This window comes from Papio anubis, chromosome 3 (genome assembly GCF_008728515.1).
Source record: "Papio anubis isolate 15944 chromosome 3, Panubis1.0, whole genome shotgun sequence".
NCBI classification, from domain to species: Eukaryota; Metazoa; Chordata; class Mammalia; order Primates; family Cercopithecidae; genus Papio; species Papio anubis.
Genome location: NC_044978.1, coordinates 96666634 through 96691020, shown reverse-complemented (window position 1 = coordinate 96691020; position 24387 = coordinate 96666634). Strand labels below are relative to the sequence as shown.

Genomic DNA, 24387 nt, shown 5'->3' with positions numbered 1-24387 from the left:
CCCTTCTGCCTTTCTTCCTTTCAACAAGAGGCCATGAGTGCTTATAATTTGCCTGGTTGTGTTGTAGACATTGGGGATAGAGGAGTGAACCTGACAAGGCCTGTGCTTTCACAGCACTTACATTCTAGTGGGAATGCACAGACAGTGATCATTGCTTTGAAGGAAATAAAACAAGTCTGAAGAGTGGCTGGTAGTGGAGGTTCCTGTGTAGACCAGGTGGTCAGCATGGGCCTCCCCAAGGCTTGGGGTGTTCCAGCAGGGTGTCAGAGACATTGTTATAGTATCATAATTTTTATGAGTAAGGGCCAGATGACAGAACCTTTATTTCAGGAGCTCAGGTTACTTGGAACCTTTTAGAAGAATAGATTAAAGGGATTTGGCTGTGGTGGTTGCAGTTAGAAAGCCATCTTTCAGGGAAAAGGCACCAACAACAGCTTGGAAGAGCTTCTTGGTTCATCTGGGTGTAATGTATTGTGTGAGCTGGGGGCTGATTGCGTTCCCATTTCCCAGGGCTCTGAGAGTTCCCCACCCTGGCACTGATAGTTACCTGAGTGCTTCTCATCGGTTTGGCTTTTCTGCTTGTGTCCAGGTGTCTAGGACAAGTTTGTAATTTCTTTGTTTGCAAAGAGTTTTATAGGCCATGATGGCCTCTTTTTTCTTCTGAATGTTTCTGTTTACAGCATGAGTTTCTGTATTAGTCAATTCTCAGACTGCTATAAAGACATACCTGAGACTGGGTAATTTATGGAGAAAAGAGGTTTGATTGACTCACAGTTCTGCAGGCTGTATAGGAGGCCTGGCTAGGGAGGTCTCAGGAAACTTACAATCATGGTGGAAGTGAAGGGGAAGCAGCCACAGGACAGAGAGAGAGCAAAGGGGGAAGTGCTACACACTTTTAAACCCCCAGATCTCATGAGAACTCACTGACTATCTTGAGAACAGCAAGGGGGAAATCTGCCCTCATGATCCAGTCACTTCCTACCAGATACCTCCCCCAACATTGGAGATTACAATTCAATATGAAATTTGGGTGGGGACACAGAGCCAAACCATATTATTCTGCCCCTGTTCCCTCCCAAATCTCATGTCCTTCTCACATTTCAAAACCAATCATGTCTTCCCAGCAGTCCCCCAAAGTCTTAACTCATTCCAGCATTAACTCAAAAGTCTAAGGCCAAAGTCTCATCAGAGACAAAGCAAGTTCCTTCTACCTATGAGCCTGTAAAATAAAAAACGAGCTAGCTACTTCCAAGATACAATGGGAGGTACAGGCATCGAGTAAGTGCTCCCATTCCAAAAGGGAGAAATTGACCTAAACAAAGGGGCTACAGGCCCCATGCAGGTCTGAGACCCAGCAGGGCAGTCATTAAATCTTAAAGCGCCAGAATAATCTCCTTTGACTCCATGTCTCACACCGGGGCACACTGACACAAGGGGTGGGCTCCCAAGGCCTCAAGCAGCTTCACCCCTGTGGCTTTGGAGGAGCCATTGCAGGTGCTTTCACAGGCGGGAATTGAGTGCCTGTAGCTTTTCCAGGTGCACAGGGTGGGCTGTTGGTGGATCTACCATTCTGGGGTCTGAAGGGCAGTGGCCCTTTTCTCACAGCTCCACTAGGCAGTGCCCCAGTGGGGACTCTGTGTGGGGGCTTCAACCCCATATTTCCCCTCTGCACTGCCCTAGTAGAGGTTCTCCATGAGGGCTCCGCCCCTGCAGCAGACTTCTGTCTAGACAGCCAGACATTTCCATACATTCTCTGAAATCTAGGTGGAGGCTTCCAAACTTTAGCTTTTGCTTTCTGCACACCCACAGGCCCAACACCGCATGGAAGCTGCCAAGACTTAGGGCTTGCATGCTCTGAAGCAACAACCCGAACTGTACCTTGGTGCCTTTTAGCCATAGCTGGAGCTGGAGTGGCTGGGGTGTAGGCTGCCATGTCCTAAGGCTGCATGGTGCAGTGGAGGCCCTAGGCCTGACCCGTGAAACCATTTTTCCCTCTGTGAGAAAACATTTTAAATGTTTTGTTTTCAAGGCATAATAAATCTAAGTACTGTCAGCCAGCCTGCGGTTGTGACAAACTGCACAGCTCATGGCACCTAGAAAGTCACTGTAAGTGAACAGGATATAGAGGAGGGGTCAGCACATAAAAGGGAAGAAAGTTTTGTTATTGGGAAATTGAAACTTAAGCAGGGAAGGGGACTGGGGTATGACCTTATGAGGGAATAATGAAACTTAGGCAATGTCCGGGAAGATTGTAACCCCATAGTACTCAACCATTGAGGAACTGGGGGAGGGACTTGTGTGCTAGGAGATAAATTAGCTACTGAAATTAGCTGCTGTACTTGCCCCTGGTGTGCCTGCCTACCAGACATCCGATCTTGCAAGACCACCGTTAAAAGTCTTGTTTCCACTGTTCTTTGTGACTCTAAGTCCATTCTTTGGGTTTGGATGGGTGAGTGTGTTTCTCACACCTCTTAGGCCTCCAAGCCTGTGATGAGAGGGGCTGCTGTAAAGGTCTCTGAAATTTCCTGGAGGCATTTTCCCATTGTCTTGGCTATTAACATTTGGCTCTTCTTTACTTATGCAAATTTCTGCAGCCTTGAATTCCTCCCTAAAAATGGATTGTTCTTTTCTACCACATGGTTGGGCTGCAAATTTTCCAAACTTTTATACTCTGCTTCCCTTTTAAATATAAGTTCTAGTTTCAGGTCATATCTTTGTTTATGCAAACGAGCATAGAGTTAGAAGCAGCGAGAACACATCTTGAACACTCTGCTACTTAGAAATTTCTTCCACCAGATACCCTAAATCATGTCTTTCAAATTCAAAGTCCCAGAGATCTCTTGAGCAGGGGCACAATGCTACAAATCTCTTTGCTAAAGCATAGCAAGAGTGAACTTTACTTCAATTCCCAATAACTTCCTTATTTCCATCTGTTACTTCCTCAGCCTGGAATTCACTGTCCATGTCACTATCAGCATTTTGGTCACAACTATTCAAGTCTCTAGGAAGTTCCAAACTTTCCCACATCTTCCTGTCTTCTTCTGAGCCCTCCAAACTGTTCCAACCTCTGCCCCATTACCCAGTACCAAAGTTGCTTCTACATTTTCAGGTATCTTTATAGCAATGTTCCACTCTTGGTACCAATTTTCTATATTAGTCTGTTCTCACACTGCAGTAAAGACATACTGGAGACTGGGCAATTTATGGAGAATAAAGGTTTAATTGGCTCACAATTACACAGGCTATACAGGAGGAAACTTATAATTGTGGCAGAAGGTGAAGAGGAAATGCATAATCTTCATATGGTGGCAGGAGAGAGAGAGTGAAGGGAGAAGTGCTACATAGTTTTAAACAGCCAGATTTTGTGCGAACTTACTATCACAAGAACAGTAAGGGGAAATCCACCCCCGTAATCAAATCACCTCCCACCAGGTCCCTCCCCCAACATTGGGAATTATAATTCAACATAGGATTTGGGTGGGGACACAGAGCCAAACAATTATCAGTTCCTAACGTTCCGGTGAAAAGAAGCCGTTTTTTATTTCCTAAGGTTTTATGATCACAGGTCGTGGAAAACGTTAAGGGTGTACCACCATTAGTTTTTGATGAGGGAATGGGAGAAGGCCATTATATGCCCATTCTCCTCCTTGGTGAGAATTTGGAGTTAGGGAGGTTGGCTACATTCCCTCTTTTCCAGGAATTACTTGAACTGTTCAAAAGGGCAGGTGGCAGTGGCTGTAGATTTGAGATCAGCCAGGTGAAGTGTTAAGTGACTGGTGATAATTTCAACCTTTGGGAAACCTTGTTATAAGAAATAGAACTGAAGTTTAGGTTTCCATAATTTTTTTTCCTGGAGAAATGTGTATATTGGTTATCCATACCTGGTGAAGTCAGGCTAGAGGCACTTGGAAGTGTTCAGGCTAGGGTGGGTGAGTATAAAATAGACTCTGAATGCCTTTTAAACATTCGACTCTGTCTTATTGCACTGTGCAGGCTGATATCTCTGAAGTGCCTCCCACTCCCTTGTTTTACATCACACCTAAACTAGACCTTGACCAACTCGGCTATACCTGCCCTAACATGCGTGTGAGATGTCACCTCTACAGCAGAAAGAGAAGCCTGCCAGGTGTTGCCACTCACCACTCAGAGTTCCGTGATGGGAGAAGGACCTGCGGGAGAAAGATGCAGGGAGCAAATGATGCCAGTGGAGTCGTTAGCTTTCTCTGTCTCTGAGATAAAAGAGAAGGAAGGGTGGGCTCTTGCTTGGCCCCTTTCATGGTTTAATTTGGATTGCATTTTTGAGGATTTGTTTTTTAAACTAGAATTATGAATTTTCTTCTCTAATGTTATGTCTGCATTTCTCTTCTGATATGTTTCTTTCATTTCGATAACTTTAAAAAATAAAAAATTAAGCTAAAATGGTGGGGTTTGAATGTAAGATTTCTGGCACCTTCTTCCAGAAAGTTTTTAGGTGGTGAATTATAACGTATTTTCACTGAACTTTTGTTCCAGAGAAATGATATAAATAGTGTTTAAATTCAGGATATAGATCTGGAGAAACCATTAAGTTTGTGTGGTAGCTGAGCTATAATTCTAATACTTCAAACCTCAGTACTGTGTCTTAGGCAGAGTAAGCCATTTGTGTCATAGGAGAATACTGAGAAAGAAAGATGTTTTTTCCTTGTGAAAAGTTCAGGGCTGACCTCAGGCAAAAACTTAAACTATGTGAAGTTTATCTTAATTATCCTTGCATGGCCTTTTTGGTTATTTTTGTCTACCACTTGAGTGCCTTAGACCCTCCTCATGACTCCTTCCCAGAATCTCCTCTTTCTCCTCCAAATGCTCAGTGCTCTAAAACCACCTTCCCTTTCCTCTATCTTCCTCTCATTTTAAATTCCCATTCTCCCAGTGCCGACAATATCCCCAGGTTATTGGGAAGCATTGGAGTAATGACTCTCTGCCTTTACATTGGCATTTTGGCAGCACATTGGAAGATTTAAGAACAATAATGCCTGGGTTCCACCTGGAGAGATTCTGATGTAATTGAATAGAGGGAGAGTCGGGGGTGGAGGGGTGTGGGATTGGGCATTGGGATTGTGTTTAAAGCTCCCCAGATGATTCTAATGAGCAGCCAGGCGAGCAGGAGGAGAACCACTGCACTAGATTCTAGAATAAAACTTCCCAACTGGTGAGCCAGGGAAAATGGGTTAGATGTATTCATCTCCTCGGTTCCTGGGAGGCTAGGAGGGCCTGGCAGTGCCAGAGCCCCATGGCCAGCCATAGGAGCAGCCTCGTCAGTATATCCTACTGTGTTTCTCATGGTAGTATTTCTGTGTGGATCATGACATGGAAATTATCGGGAAGTGTTACTTGAGGATTTTTAATATCGATTTTAAATTATTGTGATGAGTGAAAAAGAAGATTTTAATTGAAAATATATCAAAGATAGACATTAACTTGGACACGATAGCTGTGTTTACAATAAATGATAGCCTTCCCCAAAAAGAGTCTTTCTCCATTTTTTAAGTTCTAAAATACTTGCATAAGGCTTTAGTGCCTTTTTTGTAAAAGCATGCATTTCTTATTAGATTTGTTCCCAAAGTGTATTTTCTTTCTTCTCTTTCTCTCCTTCCCTCCTTCCTTCCTTCCTGAGAATGGAGGAAAAAGTAGAACAAGGAGTTTGATCTATAACTGACTGTGAACCATCAATTGAGATAACTCACTACTTCTGGAGCTGCCCTATATTAGTCCATTCCCACGTTGCTATAAATAAATACCTGAGACTGGGTAATTTATAAAGAAAAGAGGTTTAATTGGCTCATCGCTCTGCATGGTGTTGGCATCTGCTTGGCTTCTGGGGAAGCCTCAGGAAATTTACAATTATGGCAGAAGGTGAAGGGGGAACAGACACATCACACAACTGGAACAGAAGCCAGGGGTTGGAGGAGGGGCTAAACACTTTTAAATGGCCAGATCTCGCAAGAACTCAACCACGATGTATGGCGAGGACATCACTGGGAGGATGGTGCTAAACCGTTCATGAGAATTCTGCCCCCATGATCCAGTTACCTTCTACCAGGTCCTACCTCCAACATCGGGGACTACAGTTGAATATGAGATTTGGGTGGGGACACAGATCCAAACTATATCAAGCCCCAAAGTGTATTTTTAAGTAATATTTTATTGCTGCTCTGCCTCTTTTTAAAGCAATACAAAGAATTTTGTGTTTTTCTCCCAACCTCTGCTCTATGCTTTGATAATTTATCCCAAGTGTGGGAGAGAGCAAGTGCCCCTCTGTCTTTCTCATTGAAGAGTTTCCTACACCACTGTTGCCCATTTTTGTTCTAACAGGTATAGAGCATTAACTGACAGCTGCTCTGCCTCAGCATTTACGGCTGGGGTCCTTCCCTTCTTCTAATTTACCTTCATTTTCTAATTCTCAACTCATGGATGCCCTAAGAGCATTACTCTGTCAGCGACCTTCTTTGTAAAATGGGTCTTTACATTAGGTATTAACTTCTGCTATATTTCCACCTGTCTGGGTGTACAAATCAAATAACTTTTTGGAAAAAATAAGAATGAGTAGGAATGAATGATTCCCTGTTTGTTGCTGGCCTTTCTTTGGCTATTGTGACCCTTTAGCTTGGTAGTACAGCTTGTCCACAGTAGACATTGGGAGGATATGAAGCTCCATAACGCCCATACTCACCTCCCTGCCTCTGGCTCCCTGGTTCCACTCCAGTCAATCCCATGCAGCCAAAACAAGATTCCACAGCACTTACTCAATTGAAGTATTCAATCAGCTAAGTATGAGTTTGTTTTATATACCACATACTTGAAATCTGAAAGTTTAGTACAATTGCACTCTAATGGCTTTCTTGCCTTTTAGCCCTCTCCAATCCCCCCTCTACCATGCTGTTAAAAGTGGAATTTCCAAAAAGCACTACCTGATTATGTCTTTTCTTTGTTGAGACTGTTGGTTAGTGTTCATGCTGGTGTCTTGGTAGCATATTCCAGGCTGTGTGACTTGCTGCCTGATATGATTTGGCTGTGTCTGCACCCAAATCTCACTGAATTGTAATAATTCCCACATGTTAAAGGAGGGGCCAGGCAGAGATAATTGAATCATGGGAGCAGTTTTTCCCATACTGTTCTCGTGGTAGTGAATGAGTCTCACAAGATCTGATGGTTTTATAAATGGGAGTTCCCCTGCACATGCTCTCTCTTGCCTGCTGCCAGGTAAGACATGAGTGTGCTCCTCCTTTGCCTTCTGCCGTGATTGTGAGGCCTCCCCAGCTATGTGAAACTGTGAGTTCGTTAAACCTCTTTTTCTTTATAAATTACCCAGTCTCAGATGTGTCTTTATTAGCAGCATGAGAACAGACTAATACACCGCTGCTGCTATTCCCTACCTCCAGGCCTCTGCACTGCAGTGTTCTCTCTCTGGAGTCATTGACTCTTATTTGCTTGTTCACCTGGCACACTTTCCCTCTTTCTCTGTGCTTTCTCCTGGACTTTACACCTGCTTCTGTCTTTGTTGGTTCATTCATTCAACCAACAAATATTAATGCGTTCCATTGTGTGTCGTGCTGGGGATATAGGAATGACAAGCGCACTGCCCACATAGAGGGGAAGCAAGTAATCAAATGAACAGAAGATTGGTTTCAGATGCTGGGAAGAAATAAGACGGCAATGTGATAGGGGCTGGATAGGCTTGGACAAAGTGGCCAGAGAAGTTTTCTCCAAAGAGGGGATGTTTAGGCTGAGTGCTGAACAACCATGTTAGCCAGCCATGGAAGCTTCTGGAAGGAAGCGCTCAGTGCTGAGAAAATAGCACCTGCAAACACCCTAAGGTAAGAAGAGGATATCCCAGGGCCAGTGTGACTGAAGCAGAGAGGAGGCAGGGTGGATAAGTGCAGTGGGAACTGCTGGAGGGTTTCAGCAGGGGAATCATGTAATACTTTTTATTGAAGCTGCACTGATCGTTTCATGTTGTCAGTGGTTCATTTGCACGCATCTCTGTTGAAGTGTGAACCGTATGAGGGCAGTTATTCTCTGTGGATCCCCAGAATCTAGCCCAGAGGACTGGCAGGAAACATTTGGGGACTTAATGAATGAAAGAATCCGTGTTTTCTTTTGATGTGTTCTGTGTAAGTGGTAGAATCACCTAACACATTTTAAATAACATTTTATGTTTAATAAAATCTGGTCATTGTGGTGCTAGGACACTCTGTGAACAAGGAAATGTCCCAGAATTTTTCAAAACTGTAGGGTGTTAGTCCAGATGTTCTTTTCAGCCCTTGAAGCAGTACCACAGAAATGTTAAGTTAGAATCTCGATGGCTGGAAGAGAATGAAAAACCACGACATTTAAAAAATAAAAACCATAAGTAGCAGAGTAGAACCTCAAGATAAGGCAGATACACATATGACAAACACAGTGGCTTTTGTTCTCCAAAGGGGGCAGGCAAAAGTTCATATCCTCTGGCGGGGGAGCAGTGGGGAGCAATGGTTGGTAGGAGGTGGTCATCTGATTAATTCAGGATTTCTTTAGTTCAGTAAGAGGGCAGTTTTGTATATGGTTTAAATTTCATTATCTTTACTTTCGTGCTCTTTGAAAATATGGACTACCAGAGAAATACTGTTTTTCATTAACTACACAATAATGTCACCTTGCATATTATCTGATATCCTTTTTCGACCTAAGTTTTAGTGTTTATGGTGAGCTTTTACTCAATAGCATTTTTCTATTATGATTTCAGTTTCTAGCTTATAGGTATTCACCATTAAATCATGAGGTTTTTTTCTGAATCCAGTTGGAAACCCTAATTTGTATCTGCCTTTATATATCCCATAAATAAAACTATATTTGAATCTCTCATGGTAAATTCATGATTTGATGTAAAGAACATGTCTACCATCATAATGGCACCCAGTCTTCTTTTTATTTATCCTGTAGTTTCTCTTCCATCCTAGTTTTAAGTAGGGTTTTTTTTTATTACTTCTCCCATTTTTATTTAAAAATTACCCTACAGGTTAGTTGAGGGATTTAAAACATGGTATACCAAGTAGATTTGGACATTTTTTAAAGATGAAAATAATTTCCTCTACAGAGACTTCAGCAACACAGAAACACTGTGTAGTGAACAAAAATATTATTGTGAAACATGCTGCAGCAAACAGGAAGCCCAGAAAAGGTAGGTAAAGATTTAGCTCAGGGTTATCTTTGTGTGGTGAGAAGGATCCAGACTGTGGGGCCCAGCAGGGTTGGCTTTGAATCAATCTCAGCTTCCTGGGCTTGTAGCCGTGGAACCTTGGGGAAGTCAATTACCCTCCTCACCAGTGAAACTGGGATGAGAACGCTGACCTTGGAGAGGACAACTTGGAGAGTTGTCTGTCCGATTGTTTACTTATTTGTTTATTCATTCAGTCATTCAGCAAATATTTGTTGAGCCCTGCCGTGTGCCAGATACTATGCTAGATAAACAAGTAATGATTAAATGTAATCACTATTCTCTTGAGATTAAAGGTAAATTATATAAATACTTAGCAGAGTATATAACACATAGTAGACACCCAATATTATTTTTGTTTGTATTGCTTAAACATTGGGACCTCTTATTTAGAGACAGAAGTTTAAAAAATATATATCATTTCGTAAGGACTCATGAGGAAATTATTAACACATCAGTTATAAGCATAGGTGATTAGAGGCTGGGCGCAGTGGCTCACACCTATAATCCCAGCATTTTGGGAGGCCGAGGAAGGCCAATCATTTGAGGTCAGGAGTTTGAGACCAGCCTGGTCAACATGGCGAAACCCCGTCTCTACTAAAAATACAAAAATTAGGTGGGTGTGGTGGTGGGCGCCTATCGTCTAGCTACTCGGGAGGCTGAGGCAGGAGAATCACTTGAACCCAGGAAGCAGAGGTTGCAGTGAGCTGAGATCGCACCACTGCACTGCAGCCTGAGTGACAGAGTGAGACTCCGTATCAAAAAAAAAGAAAAAGAACAGGTGATAAGAAAGTAAGTTATTGCACCATCTTTTCTGCACACCAGACAGTTACAGCTCTTGGAAAATCTGGAATAACCAGTTGTTCCCCATTAATCTGCTCCTACAAGCCAGGAAAGTTGCCATTTCAGTCATCCTGCAAAGGCTTCCGTGAGTTAAATCTATCTTGTCAGTGGTCTGGAGTATTCAAGGCAGCTGGCAGATGCTCAGTACTGCTGTCTAAAACCCTCAGGGGTTTAGACCTGAGGTTGAGATCATTTCTCTGCCCAGCCTTCCCAGGCGTTCACTCCAAACATGTACACTTTTCTTTGCTGCAAAACTTACAGATGGTTAGTCACTGTAGCAAGCAGGCCTCAAGGAGGTAGGTAGATATCTTTTGTTAGTAAAGAAGGTCACTCACGTCTGCCCCCCATCCTTATAACCGCAGTCTGCCTAAGACTGGCCTTGGGTCTTCCTTTGTGGCATTAAGATGTTTTTCGTTCAGCCCTGGGGAGTTTATACATTACAATGTCATGTGTTCCTGTAAAATATGGGGTTCCCCATAATTCTTATTTCTCTAGTGTTGTTTTACTTGCTTATTTGTATGAACAGGGCTTTTCCTTAATAGATTCCTTAAAACTCTTCTTTTAAAATTTGTCCTTTTCACATACTATGCATTAAAAATGTATGCAAACTAAATGGCATTTACACTTAATTCAGTACATTCATGGAATGGGGGCCTGGAAGATAACTGGAAGACCCGTTATTCTAGCAGTATACTCTGCATAAACTGTTATCTTTGTGACTTTTTACTGAGGAATGATCAGTTACTAGGTGAACGATCACCTAGTAAAAAACCTTTCTATGTTTATATAAGTTTGGGAAGTCCAACATCAAACAACAGAACAATTCCTTTACTGCAGGATTTCTCAAAATCTTCAGTGTGGTAATGTACACTTAGGATCTTCAAAGCAGAAAGTAGCATCGTCCAAACTTACTTAGCCACAGAAACATCACATCTGTTAACATCTCCAGTGCTCTCATGCACCCAGTTTGCAAAATGTAGCCCTAAACCAACCCCTGCATTTTATAAATGAGGAAACTGAGAGCTAGAGAAGGGAAGTGACTTGCCCAAGATCACAAGGGTCGGAATGAGAGTGAGCCTGGCATGCTTGGTGTCCCAGTGCCCAAGAGTGTGTGTCAGAAGCATCCATCTCCTGCCAGTCCTCGGAACCTGTAAGTCCAGCAGTCGGCACCGTCTACCTTGTCCTCCTCCTATCTTCCTGTTCTCAAAAACTCTCAACCCTCCTCTCCATCATCTGAGGGGGTAGACTGTCCAAGTATCATTTCTCTCTGGAAGGCACAGGGCAGTGGTGGAGAACAATTGCACAACCTATTTTTATTTGTACAAAAATTCTGAAACATCTCCTTTCAACAAATAGACTCACACCGTTGTACATTTCTCCTGCTGGGATGCTCCTGGGAGCCAGGGATGTAGGTTAAGTCAGTTCTATATAAGCCAACATACTTTTATCCTTGCAAACTGTTTGGTTGTTTGCTGGTTTGAAGTTGGATAGAACTTCCTCTTATTCTGTTTGTGCAGGTGACAGTGTATTCTCTTCCCCTAACAGGTGTTGGGTACAACTGATTTTCTATTTCATGGTTTCTTAGGATGAGGGTAAAAAAGCTGCCCATGATCTTGGCCCTGCACCTAAAGCGGTTCAAGTACATGGAGCAGCTGCACAGATACACCAAGCTGTCTTACCGTGTGGTCTTCCCTCTGGAACTCCGGCTCTTCAACACCTCTAGTGATGCGGTGAACTTGGACCGCATGTATGACCTGGTTGCTGTGGTCGTTCACTGTGGCAGGTAAGGGCAAGACTGGAAGCAGACATACAGGGTAAGTGTAAGGGTTGCTCCTTCGCTGAAGTATACCCAGCTGCACCTTTCCTGGGCCGTGGCACTCAGTACTTTTGGGATATCTTCCAAACTCTTACTGATCATCACAAAAAATATGTAAACATGCCTGCAGACACATAAAATAAAGAGCATTCCAATAATGAAAATCTAAGTGTTCTATCATGAGAGAAATCACTTAATAAATCTCCTTTGCATGGAAATGATGGTTATGAGGAATTTGAAATAACATGGAGAAATGTCTATGCTATTATTTTAATTTTTAAAAGCCAAGTTGCATTTATAGTATGATCTCAAAAGTATTTTAAGATGTGTAAATAAAGACTGGAAGCAGTGGATCAAATTTAATATTTTTTGGCACTTTGAGTGATTAAAAATATATTCTCAAAAAATATTCTTTGTTATTTTTGTTCTTTCCCCAACATTCTGTAATAAGTATATAATCAGAAAAAAAGATAAGAGAGAGAAGGCCTCTAGATATGGAAAGGCAAAGCATTTTGCCGAAATTCCTTTGAGCAGATTTTTTTTTTTCTTTTTTTTTGAGACAGAGTCTCGCTCTGTCCCCCAGGCTGGAGTGCAGTGGCATGATCTCGGCTCACTGCAAGCTCCGTCTCCTGGGTTCAGGCCATTCTCCTGCCTCAGCCTCCCGAGCAGCTGGGATTACAGGCGCCTGCCACCGTGCCGGCTAATTTTTTGTATTTTTAGTAGAGACAGGGTTTCACCGTGGTCTCGATCTCCTGACCTTGTGATCTGCCCGCCTCGGCCTCCCAAAGTGTGAGCAGATATTTTTTATTCCATAATTTGGTATAAGGGAAGAAAAATACATTGAAAATTCACCTGTTTGTTATTCTTTGCTCAGCTGGGACAGGTGTATGTTCTGTCTTGGGAGTAGGCACAGCTTTCCCCCGCCCTCGTAGGTTTTAGATTGGGGCGTGTCACAGAGTAAGAGTCTTTCTCCACCATCTGCTAAAATCAGATTATGGTGAACACACCATTACCAGGAGACTACCATTGCCATGCGCAGGAATAGATTGATACATTTTTAATTGTGTACTAGGGTAGATGGCATCAGAAACTGTAACTTTACATCTGAAGCACCCCATATTTTATCCTGCATGTATTAACTTTAAGTCACTGGATGTTTTCTTGTATTCTCAGTAAAATGGTATTTATTTGCTAGTTATATGCCAGTTTTGTGGTGTTCTCCCTGAAGAAGAGCTGTTATTCTTTTGAAGAACACAGTGTTCCAGTGACCTGGAACCTAACCTTGAGCACTGGGTGAGGCCTCACATTGGTGCAGGGTTCAGGAAGGTCTTAAGGCAGGCAGAGCCTGGGACCTGGTGGACATTGTGGCTAAAGTGGGTGGCAGGGGTGGTGTGAACAGGAGGGCCCCTTGCACAGGGTACACAGGACTTTCAGTGTGGGTCTCTGTGGGTGCCCAATTCAAATCCTTGGGAGGACTGGCAGAGACCCAGGTGAGGGAACTGGACGTCCAGCGGGAGGCTGGGTTCTCTAAGGTCAGTTTCTGTACTGTGAGCACAAGGTCAGAAGAGCCCTGGTAGCAGAAATCAGTTGGTGCCAAGTCATGCATGCCACTAACTAGGATTCTTCAAACTCCTCCCCACAGAAGTAGCATTGTTCTCCTGTGTGGAGCAGGGTTGGCCTATGCATGTGGATTGGGTGGCTTCCAGGTAGCACTGGAAAGCTTTGAGGTTAGGGAGCTGGGCCTGCCTTCCCTTCCATGCCAGGAAGGCAGGCCCACAGTTGCAACAGGTGCATAGCCTCATGCATTGATTTCTGCAGCAAGTTTTTTTTTAAGCTCATAATTTCTGGGTTCCATGCCAGGATCTGAAGATAGAGTAACGAAAAGACACACAGCACAGGGGCCCTGCCCTCACAAAATTTATAATCTATCTGGAAAGACTGATAATGAACAAGTAAACACACTGCCCTGCTACCTCCAAAAACAAACCATTGCAAGATAATTTGATTTTGATCAGTGCTATCAGGAATAAACAGGGAGATGAGTGAGTGATGGGAAATACCTCTTCAGGTGAGGTGGTCAGCAGAGATTTATCTGGGGAGGTGACATTTGAGCTGAGGGCTAAAAAGAATGCAGTTGGGGGAGGATTATCTCTGGCAGAGTTTACCAATGCAAAGGCCCGTAATGTGAAGGGGGTGGCGTGTGAGAGGAGCCTGATGGGCTGGAGCTCAGAGGGAAAGGGAGACAGTAGCTGGAGGAGGCTGGAGAAAGGGCAGGAACAGATCATTGGCATCATCTTGTGTTGAAAGAGGGTAAACAAAGGGGAAAGTTTGGCTTTTTCAACTTTAACAGTGCGTTAAAAAACAGTTTTAGGTTTAGGATTAAAATCTCCTCACTCGTGCAAATCTAACCTAACTACATAGTGACAGCTGCTTAGTTGTCCTTTCTGCTTTTTTCCGTATAGCATAGCATATGGCTTTTTAACACTTGTTACTATGCTTATTGGTTTTTTAATGTCTTTCTAAAACACAGATCATGCAACTCCTCAAAATTCCCATTTCTTCCTGGCTTGCTCGAAGCAAAGCCTAAAATCTTACCTACGATTCCTACACCTGCCCCTCAGCCCCCTCCGGTCTTCCCCTCCTTGCTCACTCTGCTGCTCTGGCCTCCTTTGGCCTCTCTGCTGTTCCTGAAGACACCAAGTGCTACTCACTCACCCCAGGTGTTTCCACTTGCTATTCCCTATTTCTGAAACTTCCATCCCAGAGTCACATGGCTTCTTCCCATGCCCTGACCCCAACCCCACGCCTCCCCCTACCCCTGCCATTTCCTTCAAGGAAATTTCCTTCTGCTCACATTATCAAAGTGGCCTCCCTTCACTTTCCATCAAATATTACCTCCTCCCATCACTCATATCCCATTACCCTGCTTCATCCTTCTCCGTGACACTTCTCACCGCTTGACATACATTTATAAGTTTAGTTTGTATATTGCCAATCTGGCCCCTACCCCAAGTCCCAAGTAAGTGAGGTCTTTGTTTTGTTCACTGCTTCTTCCCCTGACAGATAGAATAGGGCCTGGCACAGAATAGGTAGAGAGTAATTTTTTGTTAATATTTACTGAATTTGAGTGTCTGTTTTTGCTGCTGGATTATGAGTCCTTAGAAGACATCTCTTCTGTCCACTTTTGTATTCCCGTGTCCAGCATAGTGTTGTGAACATAGACATGAGCTATATTCCAAGTTCTTTATGCTGATGACATAGTTTGTTTCCCAGAGAATCACTGCTTATAAAGAGCTAAGTAAAGTTTTATAAAGAGATAAATGTTAACTTGCTGACTTTCTTTTAATTGTTCTTTTCCAGTGGTCCTAATCGTGGGCATTATATCACTATCGTGAAAAGTCACGGCTTCTGGCTTTTATTTGATGATGACATTGTAGAGGTTGGTTTGCAGATTATTCTCCAGTAGTCATAGAGCATCAGTAGTATTTCAGGGAACGTATACGTATAGATGTTTTCTAAAATAGGCCTGTTTCCCCATAATGTAATTTGAAAACAACTTAAATTTCTATTCAAAACCAAATTCTGCTAATCCCCATGCTCCATGGAAAGGGAGAAGGGGTGTGATCACGGACTTACTGACGAGTGTTCTCTACGGTTCAGCCATAGACACGGGGTCTCTCTATCTGTGTCACCGTAAATCATACTTAAGTATAAGTCTTGTTTCTATCATGACTAAAGCCCCCTCTGATACAGGGCAAACAATAGACTTCAAAGTTCTATTAAAATTATTTTATTATAACAAATTTTTCTTGTATCGATTATTGTTTAAAGTATTTTTTTCAGTCTTTTGGATCTGGAAATCTTTATATTACACCAATACATTCTATGTATTGATTTTGTTATAAAAGAATACTAGCTGGAATGAATTCTACACTCAAAGACATGATCTATTTTAACCCACTAGGGTAGCAGTTTTAGTGGAATAACACTAAAAGTGGAATAACACTAAAAGTGGAATAACACTAAACTCTGGTGGCCGGAAAGACTTAAGGCTATTTCCAGGACCCATCAGTTTACCATCTGGGAGATGTCTTGTCTTGTTCTTCAAAGAGTGCCCACACAGGGTTGCTAATGCATGAAGGCGTTGCCTACTTTCCCAGAGATGTACAATTTCTGTGATGATGTCCTTCAGCCAAGTCTGTGGAATTCTCCATTTGCTATTGAAAGTTCCCAATCATAATTTCATAACAAATTGTCCTCCTTGCATTTTAATATATATGCCATTAGTTTTTATCTCCTTTCCCCAGGAATCATATTATATAATTGTATTGTTTTCTTTCTCCTTTATTGCAGAAAATAGATGCTCAAGCTATTGAAGAATTCTATGGCCTGACATCAGATATATCAAAAAATTCAGAATCTGGATATATTTTATTCTATCAGTCAAGAGAGTAACTTAAAGAACTGTGGAACTGAGTCAAGTGGGGGAAAATGTTCAAAGCACTATTACCTGGTTTCTCTGCAGTCTTTCTTCTTCCCCAGTGGCCCACTAATGGTATCACTCTGAGTCTCAATGGTCTGGCCGAGTTAGACTCTCTCCTTTTGTGTTTTTACATGCAGCACTACTCTTGGTTTTATTTCAGTCTGACATAGAGTTAACTGCAATCAGATTGTAGTCTGATTTGTATGAATAACAGTTGCTAATTTTAGGACTGGGTGAAAGCTATGCCATTCATTATGTCTGGCTGTATTAGAATGACATTTCCTATGAATGTCTATGGTCTATTTTAGGTGTTTGCTAAACTTCTGTGGCTTCCAGGGTCTTCTTACAGTGCATTCCTTTAACTTGTCCCTGGAAGCATTGCTACCCATTTTCAGCTTCTCTGCCTCTCTTCTGATAAAAGGACAGAAGAATTGGGTAGATATTCACCTTTTAGGGGTGCAACTGTAGCTTTAAGTTTGTGCAAGTGAAAATGTTGAAAAGTGAGTAACCTCAATACTAAAATCATCCTTCACATGAAACAGGGTGAAGAGAAGCTGTCCGCGGTGGCTGGTGTTGGCTGGCATTGGCACTAGGCTGTGCTGACCTAGCCATTAGAATTCCAGGGGCTAAGAAGGCTCAGGGCAGGCAAAGCCAAGAGGGGGAAGATTTGTGGACAATGAAAAGTTATTTTCGTACCTTTCTACCAAAACCCAAGTTTCAGGAAAATAACTCTATGTTGTTTATTTTCAGTGACACTTTTGTGAGGCCCTGTGAATTGTATTTATCCTGTATCCGGCACTGCTAAGCTTTTCAAGGTATCTTTCCAATCCTGCTGATGTGTCACAGTCAGTGACTGCAGGGCTGGCAAACCTCCCCTTAGCCAGTCAGCACGGCATTGTTCCTTATCAGGAATAACAAAGGTACTGCATCTTTCCAGCCATCAGCACATTGTACAACTTAACTTTTTAATATAGTCCGTCTGTTTACTGAGGCACTGGCGAGTCCCAGGGCTGATACAGAACCTTCCCTAGAGGGAATACCAGAGTTAGCTGGGTATGAAGGTGGCTCAAAGGAAGTGTCCGTGGGCAGGGGGAGGAATGAACAAAATGGCGCTGTTTCTTTGGCTCAGACTCCTAAAATGCTTGACAAGACAGAATTTTTTTGGAAGAACCTCATCTCACTATAGTTACTTTTTTCACTTTTGTTATATATGTATTTATTAGAGCATTTGAATATTGGTACCTTTAATTAAAAGGGTTGTTTGGTGTTTTGCCGTTGAGCTGGTTTTTGAGTCTTAGATCTTGGCTTCCTTTGGAAGTCATGTAACTTCCATACACTATAATAAACTGTGAACATATTTTTGTTACCTAATGCATCCGCTAATGAACATGCAAACTTTGGGCATAATGTGAACTAAAATTGAAATGGAAAATGTTAGTGGCCATTTTGCAACAATGAAGAGGATAGCACTTTATCTAGATGAAAACTGGATTTCTTATCTTTGAAATATCTTGAACTGTTTATTGCTCAGAACTTAAGTAAGCATGCCAACATTTCATTTGTTTATGCTTGAAGTGAAATGTTTTACTTTTCACTGGAGAAGACAAAACAGGGTGATCTTCATGTTATTGTTTTATACAGTGATGGAAATGTACCTTGCCTTGTTTAGAGGCAATTTCACATTTATAAGCATTGTTTTTCTCTCCATGAAACTTATGCAGTAATCACTACCTGGAAGGTGAGTCTTTGTCTCCTTTTAAGGAGAGGCACTTTCCGACTGAAGGTGATCAATGTAGGAAAATGTTTGTACTACATAGAATCCATATATTTGACTGCAAGTTACAAAGTTTTAAGAAAATGATGGTTGGCCTCTAATATATTGGAACTGATTCATAAGAAAAGCTATTAAAATTATCTTTGAAACAACTGTTGAAGCTAATTTATTAGAAAAAATATTTCAATTGGAAGCCTGTAGAAGTAATGTTTAAATGCTCAGTCATAAGTTCAGGATATTTCTTTTCTATTTGGTTGTGCCAAATATTTTTCCCAGTGATTTAATCAAAGTAATTCCTTTTAATAGAAAGAGTCAGTTAAAATTCAGCATTCATGGATAGATTTTTGGAACGAAAAAGGGTAAGTATAAGAAAATATTGCAAAGACATTAAAACAATTGTGTGGTGCAGAAAAAGAAGATTGGAAAAAGACCAAAACACACTTCTCCAGCAACACTCCATCAGCTTTTTAAAATTTAGAGCTATCTGCTAATTTTTTCACTCTTCCTCCTCAATAAATGAAACAAACACTAGGCAGCTACAAGTTTTTCCCAATCATGTCTCTTTATGTAAAGACGGTAACATGCAAACACTTTTAGTTTACATCCCTCATTCATAGTGTAAAACAGGAAATGGTGTGGGAGATGTGAGACCATTCTGAGGTCAGCAATAGCCCAAAGGCTCCTCAGTATTCCCTCCAACAGCCAAGGATTTCCTGTGTCATCTGCAGAAGTGAGTATGCCTGCTGTATTTCTTTTAACTGCTGGGTGTTATAAAATAAGTTACAGTGTTTTACACTTAAAAAAAACCAGAAGGAACATTTGCTTTATTGGTTACTTACTAGTTTAGCCTCTAGGTTATGGCATAAAAAATGCTAAAAAATCATGTGTTTAAAAGTAAATGTTGATAAAATGCTGGCATCCAGTCCTATTGTGTTGATGCATTTTCCCTTCTATGGTCATAGGAAGTGGACTGGTCTGAAGAGAGTGAGGCACAACACAAGCAGGGCATTAGTTTGAATAGGAAGTCAGTCATATTTGGTTTTATGGCCTGGTATATTTTGGATTTAAGATAAAATGGGGAAAAAATGTCAGAAATGGTCCCTATGCAATTATTTTCATGGATACCCTTAATTTCATGGGCATGCCGAATAATGATCTATGTTCTAACTGGAGCTTAGGGCTTATTTTAGGTATTGGAGTGTAGCTTTATTACAGATGGATTTTATCTTTCAACATTGCATTTTGATCAACTTTGTATATTCATGTGTATTAAAATATTGTGCACTAAATGTTTTGCCCTTGTTTGCTATTATATGGTCAAGGCATTTATCAGCACTATTGTAATGAACTCATGTAAATGGCATGGGTCAGGGAAAATTATTTCTTACTTTTCTGCCTAATTAAATTTCTGTTTTCCAGTATTACATTAATTTATTTTTGGCTTCCATTTCTGTGTAACCAAAATAGTTACTGTATTTGTGTGGCATTCCTATTATTTTGTTGCTAAAAATATTGTAGTTTTTATTTAAAATAATCTGTACCTTAATTTTTAAAAATGTAACCAATTCAAGCACTTTAAGCAATAATGTCAATCTTGTGAAATTTTAATCAGTTTAACACCCTGCCTCTAAAATTGTTTGCAAAAATTAAATAAATGAATAAAATGGAAATTCTCTTTCTAGAGAATTATATCCGGGTAATGCTACACACATGGACTTAAAATCATTTTTATAAAGCGTGAGTCAGTGGCAGGTCTTATGTCCAAGTAATTATTACAAACTTAATTTTGAAGCAGTGGAAATGTACAGAACATTCTGATCACTATAATATATAAAGGCAGCGTTCCTCTCAAGGTTGATAAAAATCAATGTTCTGGAGATAACTCATCACTTTTTTGAGTGAGAAAGATCAACAGAATTTAATTCAGGGAACAGTATCTGGAGAATAGCAAATTGAGAATATCAGTGAAAAGAAGTTAGGGATAGTTAACTAGGCATCACAGTGAATTTCTTTTTGGGGACTTTGCATATAAAATCCTCTTAACCAGTTATGAAATGAAAGATCCATTCCCCAAATAAGGAGGCAGCCTACAGCATCTGGTTTCTAGGAAGGAGTAGGAGTGTGGTTGGTCCCTGGTGTCCTGATAGCCAGCTGACTTCTGGGCCTGTTTCTGAGCCACGGGGAACCCCCAGCTTCAGAAATCCTCAGGTGAGTTCACACCACTCCCTGCCCCAAAAGGGGGGCAGGCACAGGTCCATGCCATGTGGCCTCAGTGAAGCCTACAGTAATCACGGGTAGGGCTGCTTTTCCGCATCAGTCACCCAGGGCATCTGTGGGTGGACAGATTGTCATCTGAATACATGCTTGGGTCCATTTATGGGAATAAAACCTCACAGACCAAGAGCAGGGAATGTGCCAGTAAGTGTTGAGTCTCCCAACTGCTGTCCATCTTCTCAGGGCAGTGCAGTTGAACCTGACTGAGCTGAAACAGAGACTCTTGGGAAAGTCACTTCTGTCTGCCATGAAGGCCAAAGGAAGAGAAGATCTTCTTGGGAATGTGTTTTTCTTTCCTAGGCCTCACTTTGTCAGTGGGATTTATAGGATAGGCCTGTCACTACCAAGGTGACACAAATTCTAGAGAATGTATTTTCCCATTTCTTCAAATTTCCTTTCCTCTCTTTGTATTGATAGTTAAAATACCTTTACTGAAAAAAAATGAAGCATTCCATTTCCATTGCCTTATATTTACACGAAGATAAAAATATTTGCTAAGTCATTGTATTTGTCCATCTGGCAGTGCTATAAAGACATACCTGAGACTGGGTCATTTACGAAGAAAAGAGGTTTAATTGACTCATGGTTCTATGGGCTGTACAGGCTTCTGTTTTGGGGGAGGCCTCAGGAAACTTAAAATCACAGCAGAAAGCAAAGGGAAAGCAAGCCCATCTTATGTGGCAGGAGCAAGAGGAAAAGAACAAAGCGGGAGGGATTACACACTTTTCTTTCTTATTTTTTTTTAAGATGGAGTCTCACTGTCACCCAGGCTGGAGTGCAGTGTTGTGATCTCAGCTCACTGCAACCTCTGCCTCCCAAGTTCAAGCGATTCTCCTGTCTCAGCCTCCTAAGTAGGTGGGACTACAGGCATGTGCCACTATACCCGGGTAATTTTTGTGTTTTCGGTAGAGACAAAGTTTCCCCACATTGGCCAGGCTGGTCTGGAACTCCTGAATTCAGGTGCCTCAGCCTCCCAAAGTGCTGGGATTACAGGCATGAGCCACCTTGCTCGGCTGGAGTTACACACTTTTAAACAGCCAGATCTCGTGAGAACTCAGTCACGAGGCAGTACTAGCGGGATGGTGCTAAATCACCTATGATTCAATCACCTCCCACCAGGCCCCGCCTCCAACACTGGGGATTACAATTCAACATGAGATTTGGGTGGAGACACAGCCAAACCATATCAGTCATTTTTCTTTTACTGAGGGAAAATTTTGGTTGTGGGGTTAGTACTAAAGATAGCCCATGTAGACTTTTTGTGAAGATGCCCCAGGTGGAGAGATTTTTAATTAGGCATTTGTTTGGCAACTATTACATTCTAGGCATTGTGACAGGAGCTGGCGGATGAAAAGGTGACACAGATTGGGTCCCTCTTACAGACTCATTTTTTGTCTCAGAAAAGTCTGGGTGAGAAAGAAATTTAAAATTAAGTTGTGGAAATAATACTTGTTGGGGAAACTCCTTGCAATTCAGCACAGTTTGGTATTCAGCCGCAGCCTCACCGTGCAGGTGGCACTGTTGGATGAAGCCACCCCATCCTTTTTCCTGGGAGCCCCACGCTCTTCCCAGCCTGCCTTCCAGCTCAGGGACAACACATTTTGAAAAACAAAGTATAAATCGGTTATGTTGCAGCAATGAATTACGTTTTGCCTCTTCTCATGTTAAAAGAGCCAGTATCATGAAAGCCTCAACAGTGGGCTTTATGAATCAAGTATCTGTTATTTCTAAACAATCTGTTTACATTATGACCAGATAATTAGAGCCTATGTAGACTTACCAAAATAAGATAGGGCATAAGTGGTTTATTGGTGCATCAACCTGTGTTTGCTTTTTAAGGTTCCTTTATGTTTTAAAGTGATTTGAACGAAAGACATTAGGAGCTTACAAAGGAAAAGTAACTTCATTTTGGCTATGAGATAACAGAGTCAGAAATGATGTTAGATTGTGTAGAAAAGACTTCTAATTGTGTGCTTAATTCCCACATGATTATAATAAACTATGTATTAACCTTGGTGGGGTCGTACTCAGGTTGTCAATTACACGGATGCATCTTTCACTTTTTTCTCTCCCAAGAGTGAGAGAAAGAGTGAGGTCGTGCTTAAGGCAGTGTGGAATTCTATAGAAACTCTTCATGGAAAAGGAGTTCAGGCACTTGTGTTTAGATTGCAGTCTGATTCTGTTCTTACTTCCTCTCAGCATAAGGGAGCTTTGAAAAGAAAACGGAGACTTGTATCCGACTTGGCTAGAAGCAAAATAATTTGATCATTGAAGCCACCATTTCTATGTATTTGATCAAGTCCTCCTCAGGAATCCAGTACAGCTGTATTCATATTTCACTCTCTCTTAATGGACCTTGCTGGAAAGAACATTCCATGCTAAGAAAATGGAAAATAAATGCGAGAAAACTTTAAGAGTGAGCCTTCACGTCTCCTGCAGCAGGTGATATCTCTGTACTTTAGAGCTTGTCTCCAGGTTGAGAATTACCTGTTTTCCACTCTGAGGAGATTAGAAAAATAATTTTTTAATGGGTTATAACACTTGTGTGAAGAAGACTGACCTCCACCTCTCCTGTGAAATAAATTGTTTGAAAACTCTTTGAAGTGAAATGGCTTCGGTATATTGTTCTATCTGTGCTACCCCAAAGCCTGGAGAACAAATATTAAGTATAAATTGCTAGGCTAAGCATGTCATATGTGCCAGCTTCGACATGTAAACCAAAGAAAAGGACTGAGCCAAGTCTCAATTAATGTACAGGTTATTTTGCCAAAGTTGAAGATACACCAGGGAAAAGAGACGAAAGCCACAGTATGATCTATGGCCCCTACTTTTTACAAAGAGGAATCTGAGGGCTTCAGTATTTAAAGAGGAAAAGTAGGCAGGAGGAGGAAGGAGGAAAGAAAAAAAAAAGAGGGAGAGTATGGTCATATTCTTAGGAGGCTTTGATTCACACTCACTGAATCTGAATTCACATGCTGCGTGTGGAAAGGAATAGGTAGAGGAACAGTAAATTATATATGTCTCCTCAGTAAAACTGCACTTTACAAAAGATAAACAATAGAAAAGTCATATGCATTTATCTCAAGGTGGGCAGTGGGGATGATTTCTATTCTCCTCTTGTCCCATATTGCAGGAGGCCACCTGGGGACACATGGTCTCTTTTTGCTATCTGTTTAGGAGCAAAAGGAAAGACAGTTTTCTGTGACTCAGCTTCCAAGCTTAACTTTTTTCTTTGGTATAGTGAGTTTGGGGTCCCGAGATATTCTTTTCCTTTCACAGATGTATGAGACTTCAGCAGAAGGGTGAAGGCTGTAGAATGGAGAGAAAACTCTCTGCCTGCATGGCTAATGATTGACTTGGTCTTTTAACTGATTATGTCATATGAGGAGTCTGTGAAGGTTTATGAAGAATGAATTCACCATACAGCCTCCCCTCAGATGGAAATGTATACACGATGTAGAAGAATAAGGGGCTGTGAGTCTCGGGTGTAAGAGGAGGGGAATAAGGTTAAGACTCCTAGTACTGCTTAGCTTCTAGCCTTGGGTCTTGCCGCAACACCTGCCCAACACGTGTGTGTGTGTGTGTGTGTGTGTGTGTGTGTGTGTGTGTGTGTGTGCTTTGCAAAGTTAGCTGGGACCCAGGTAAACCCCACTTTGTCCCTCGCTGACAGGAAACCTACACATTCTCTGCCCTCTCTGTTGTTTCCCTGACCTTGCTCTCCCATGGAATTTTAGATTCAATTCAATGGCGTTCAGGTTCCAGTGTGGGTTGGTCACCAGCCGATGCAATCCCCCTAGCGTATGGGAAAGCAAAGGTTCAGGAGGCATGAGATCCTAGTTCAGTCCTAACCTTTGCTTCCTGGTTTGCCTAACTCAGATGTTGGATATAGTATTGGGGTAGGATGCTAATGAGTGGTAGTTGGTGGAGGGGGCCATTTTCCCCAGCAGTCCCCAAGGGGGAGAGAC

At 41.8% G+C, this 24387-nt stretch overlaps 1 protein-coding gene across 2 annotated transcripts in view; it reads left to right on the top strand.

Annotated features, from left to right (window-relative positions):
* USP46 (ubiquitin specific peptidase 46) overlaps nt 1–23021 on the top strand; it is a 73973-nt gene extending 50952 nt beyond the window's left edge. For both annotated transcript variants that reach the window (XM_003898897.3, XM_003898898.4), the window contains exons 6-9: nt 9113–9196; nt 11661–11858; nt 15252–15330; nt 16245–23021. In XM_003898897.3, the coding sequence (XP_003898946.1) occupies nt 9113–9196; nt 11661–11858; nt 15252–15330; nt 16245–16346 (463 nt within the window). In that variant the 3' untranslated portion in view covers nt 16347–23021. The remainder of the gene's footprint in view (nt 1–9112; nt 9197–11660; nt 11859–15251; nt 15331–16244) is intronic.
* The last annotated feature ends 1366 nt before the right edge of the window (nt 23022–24387 follow it).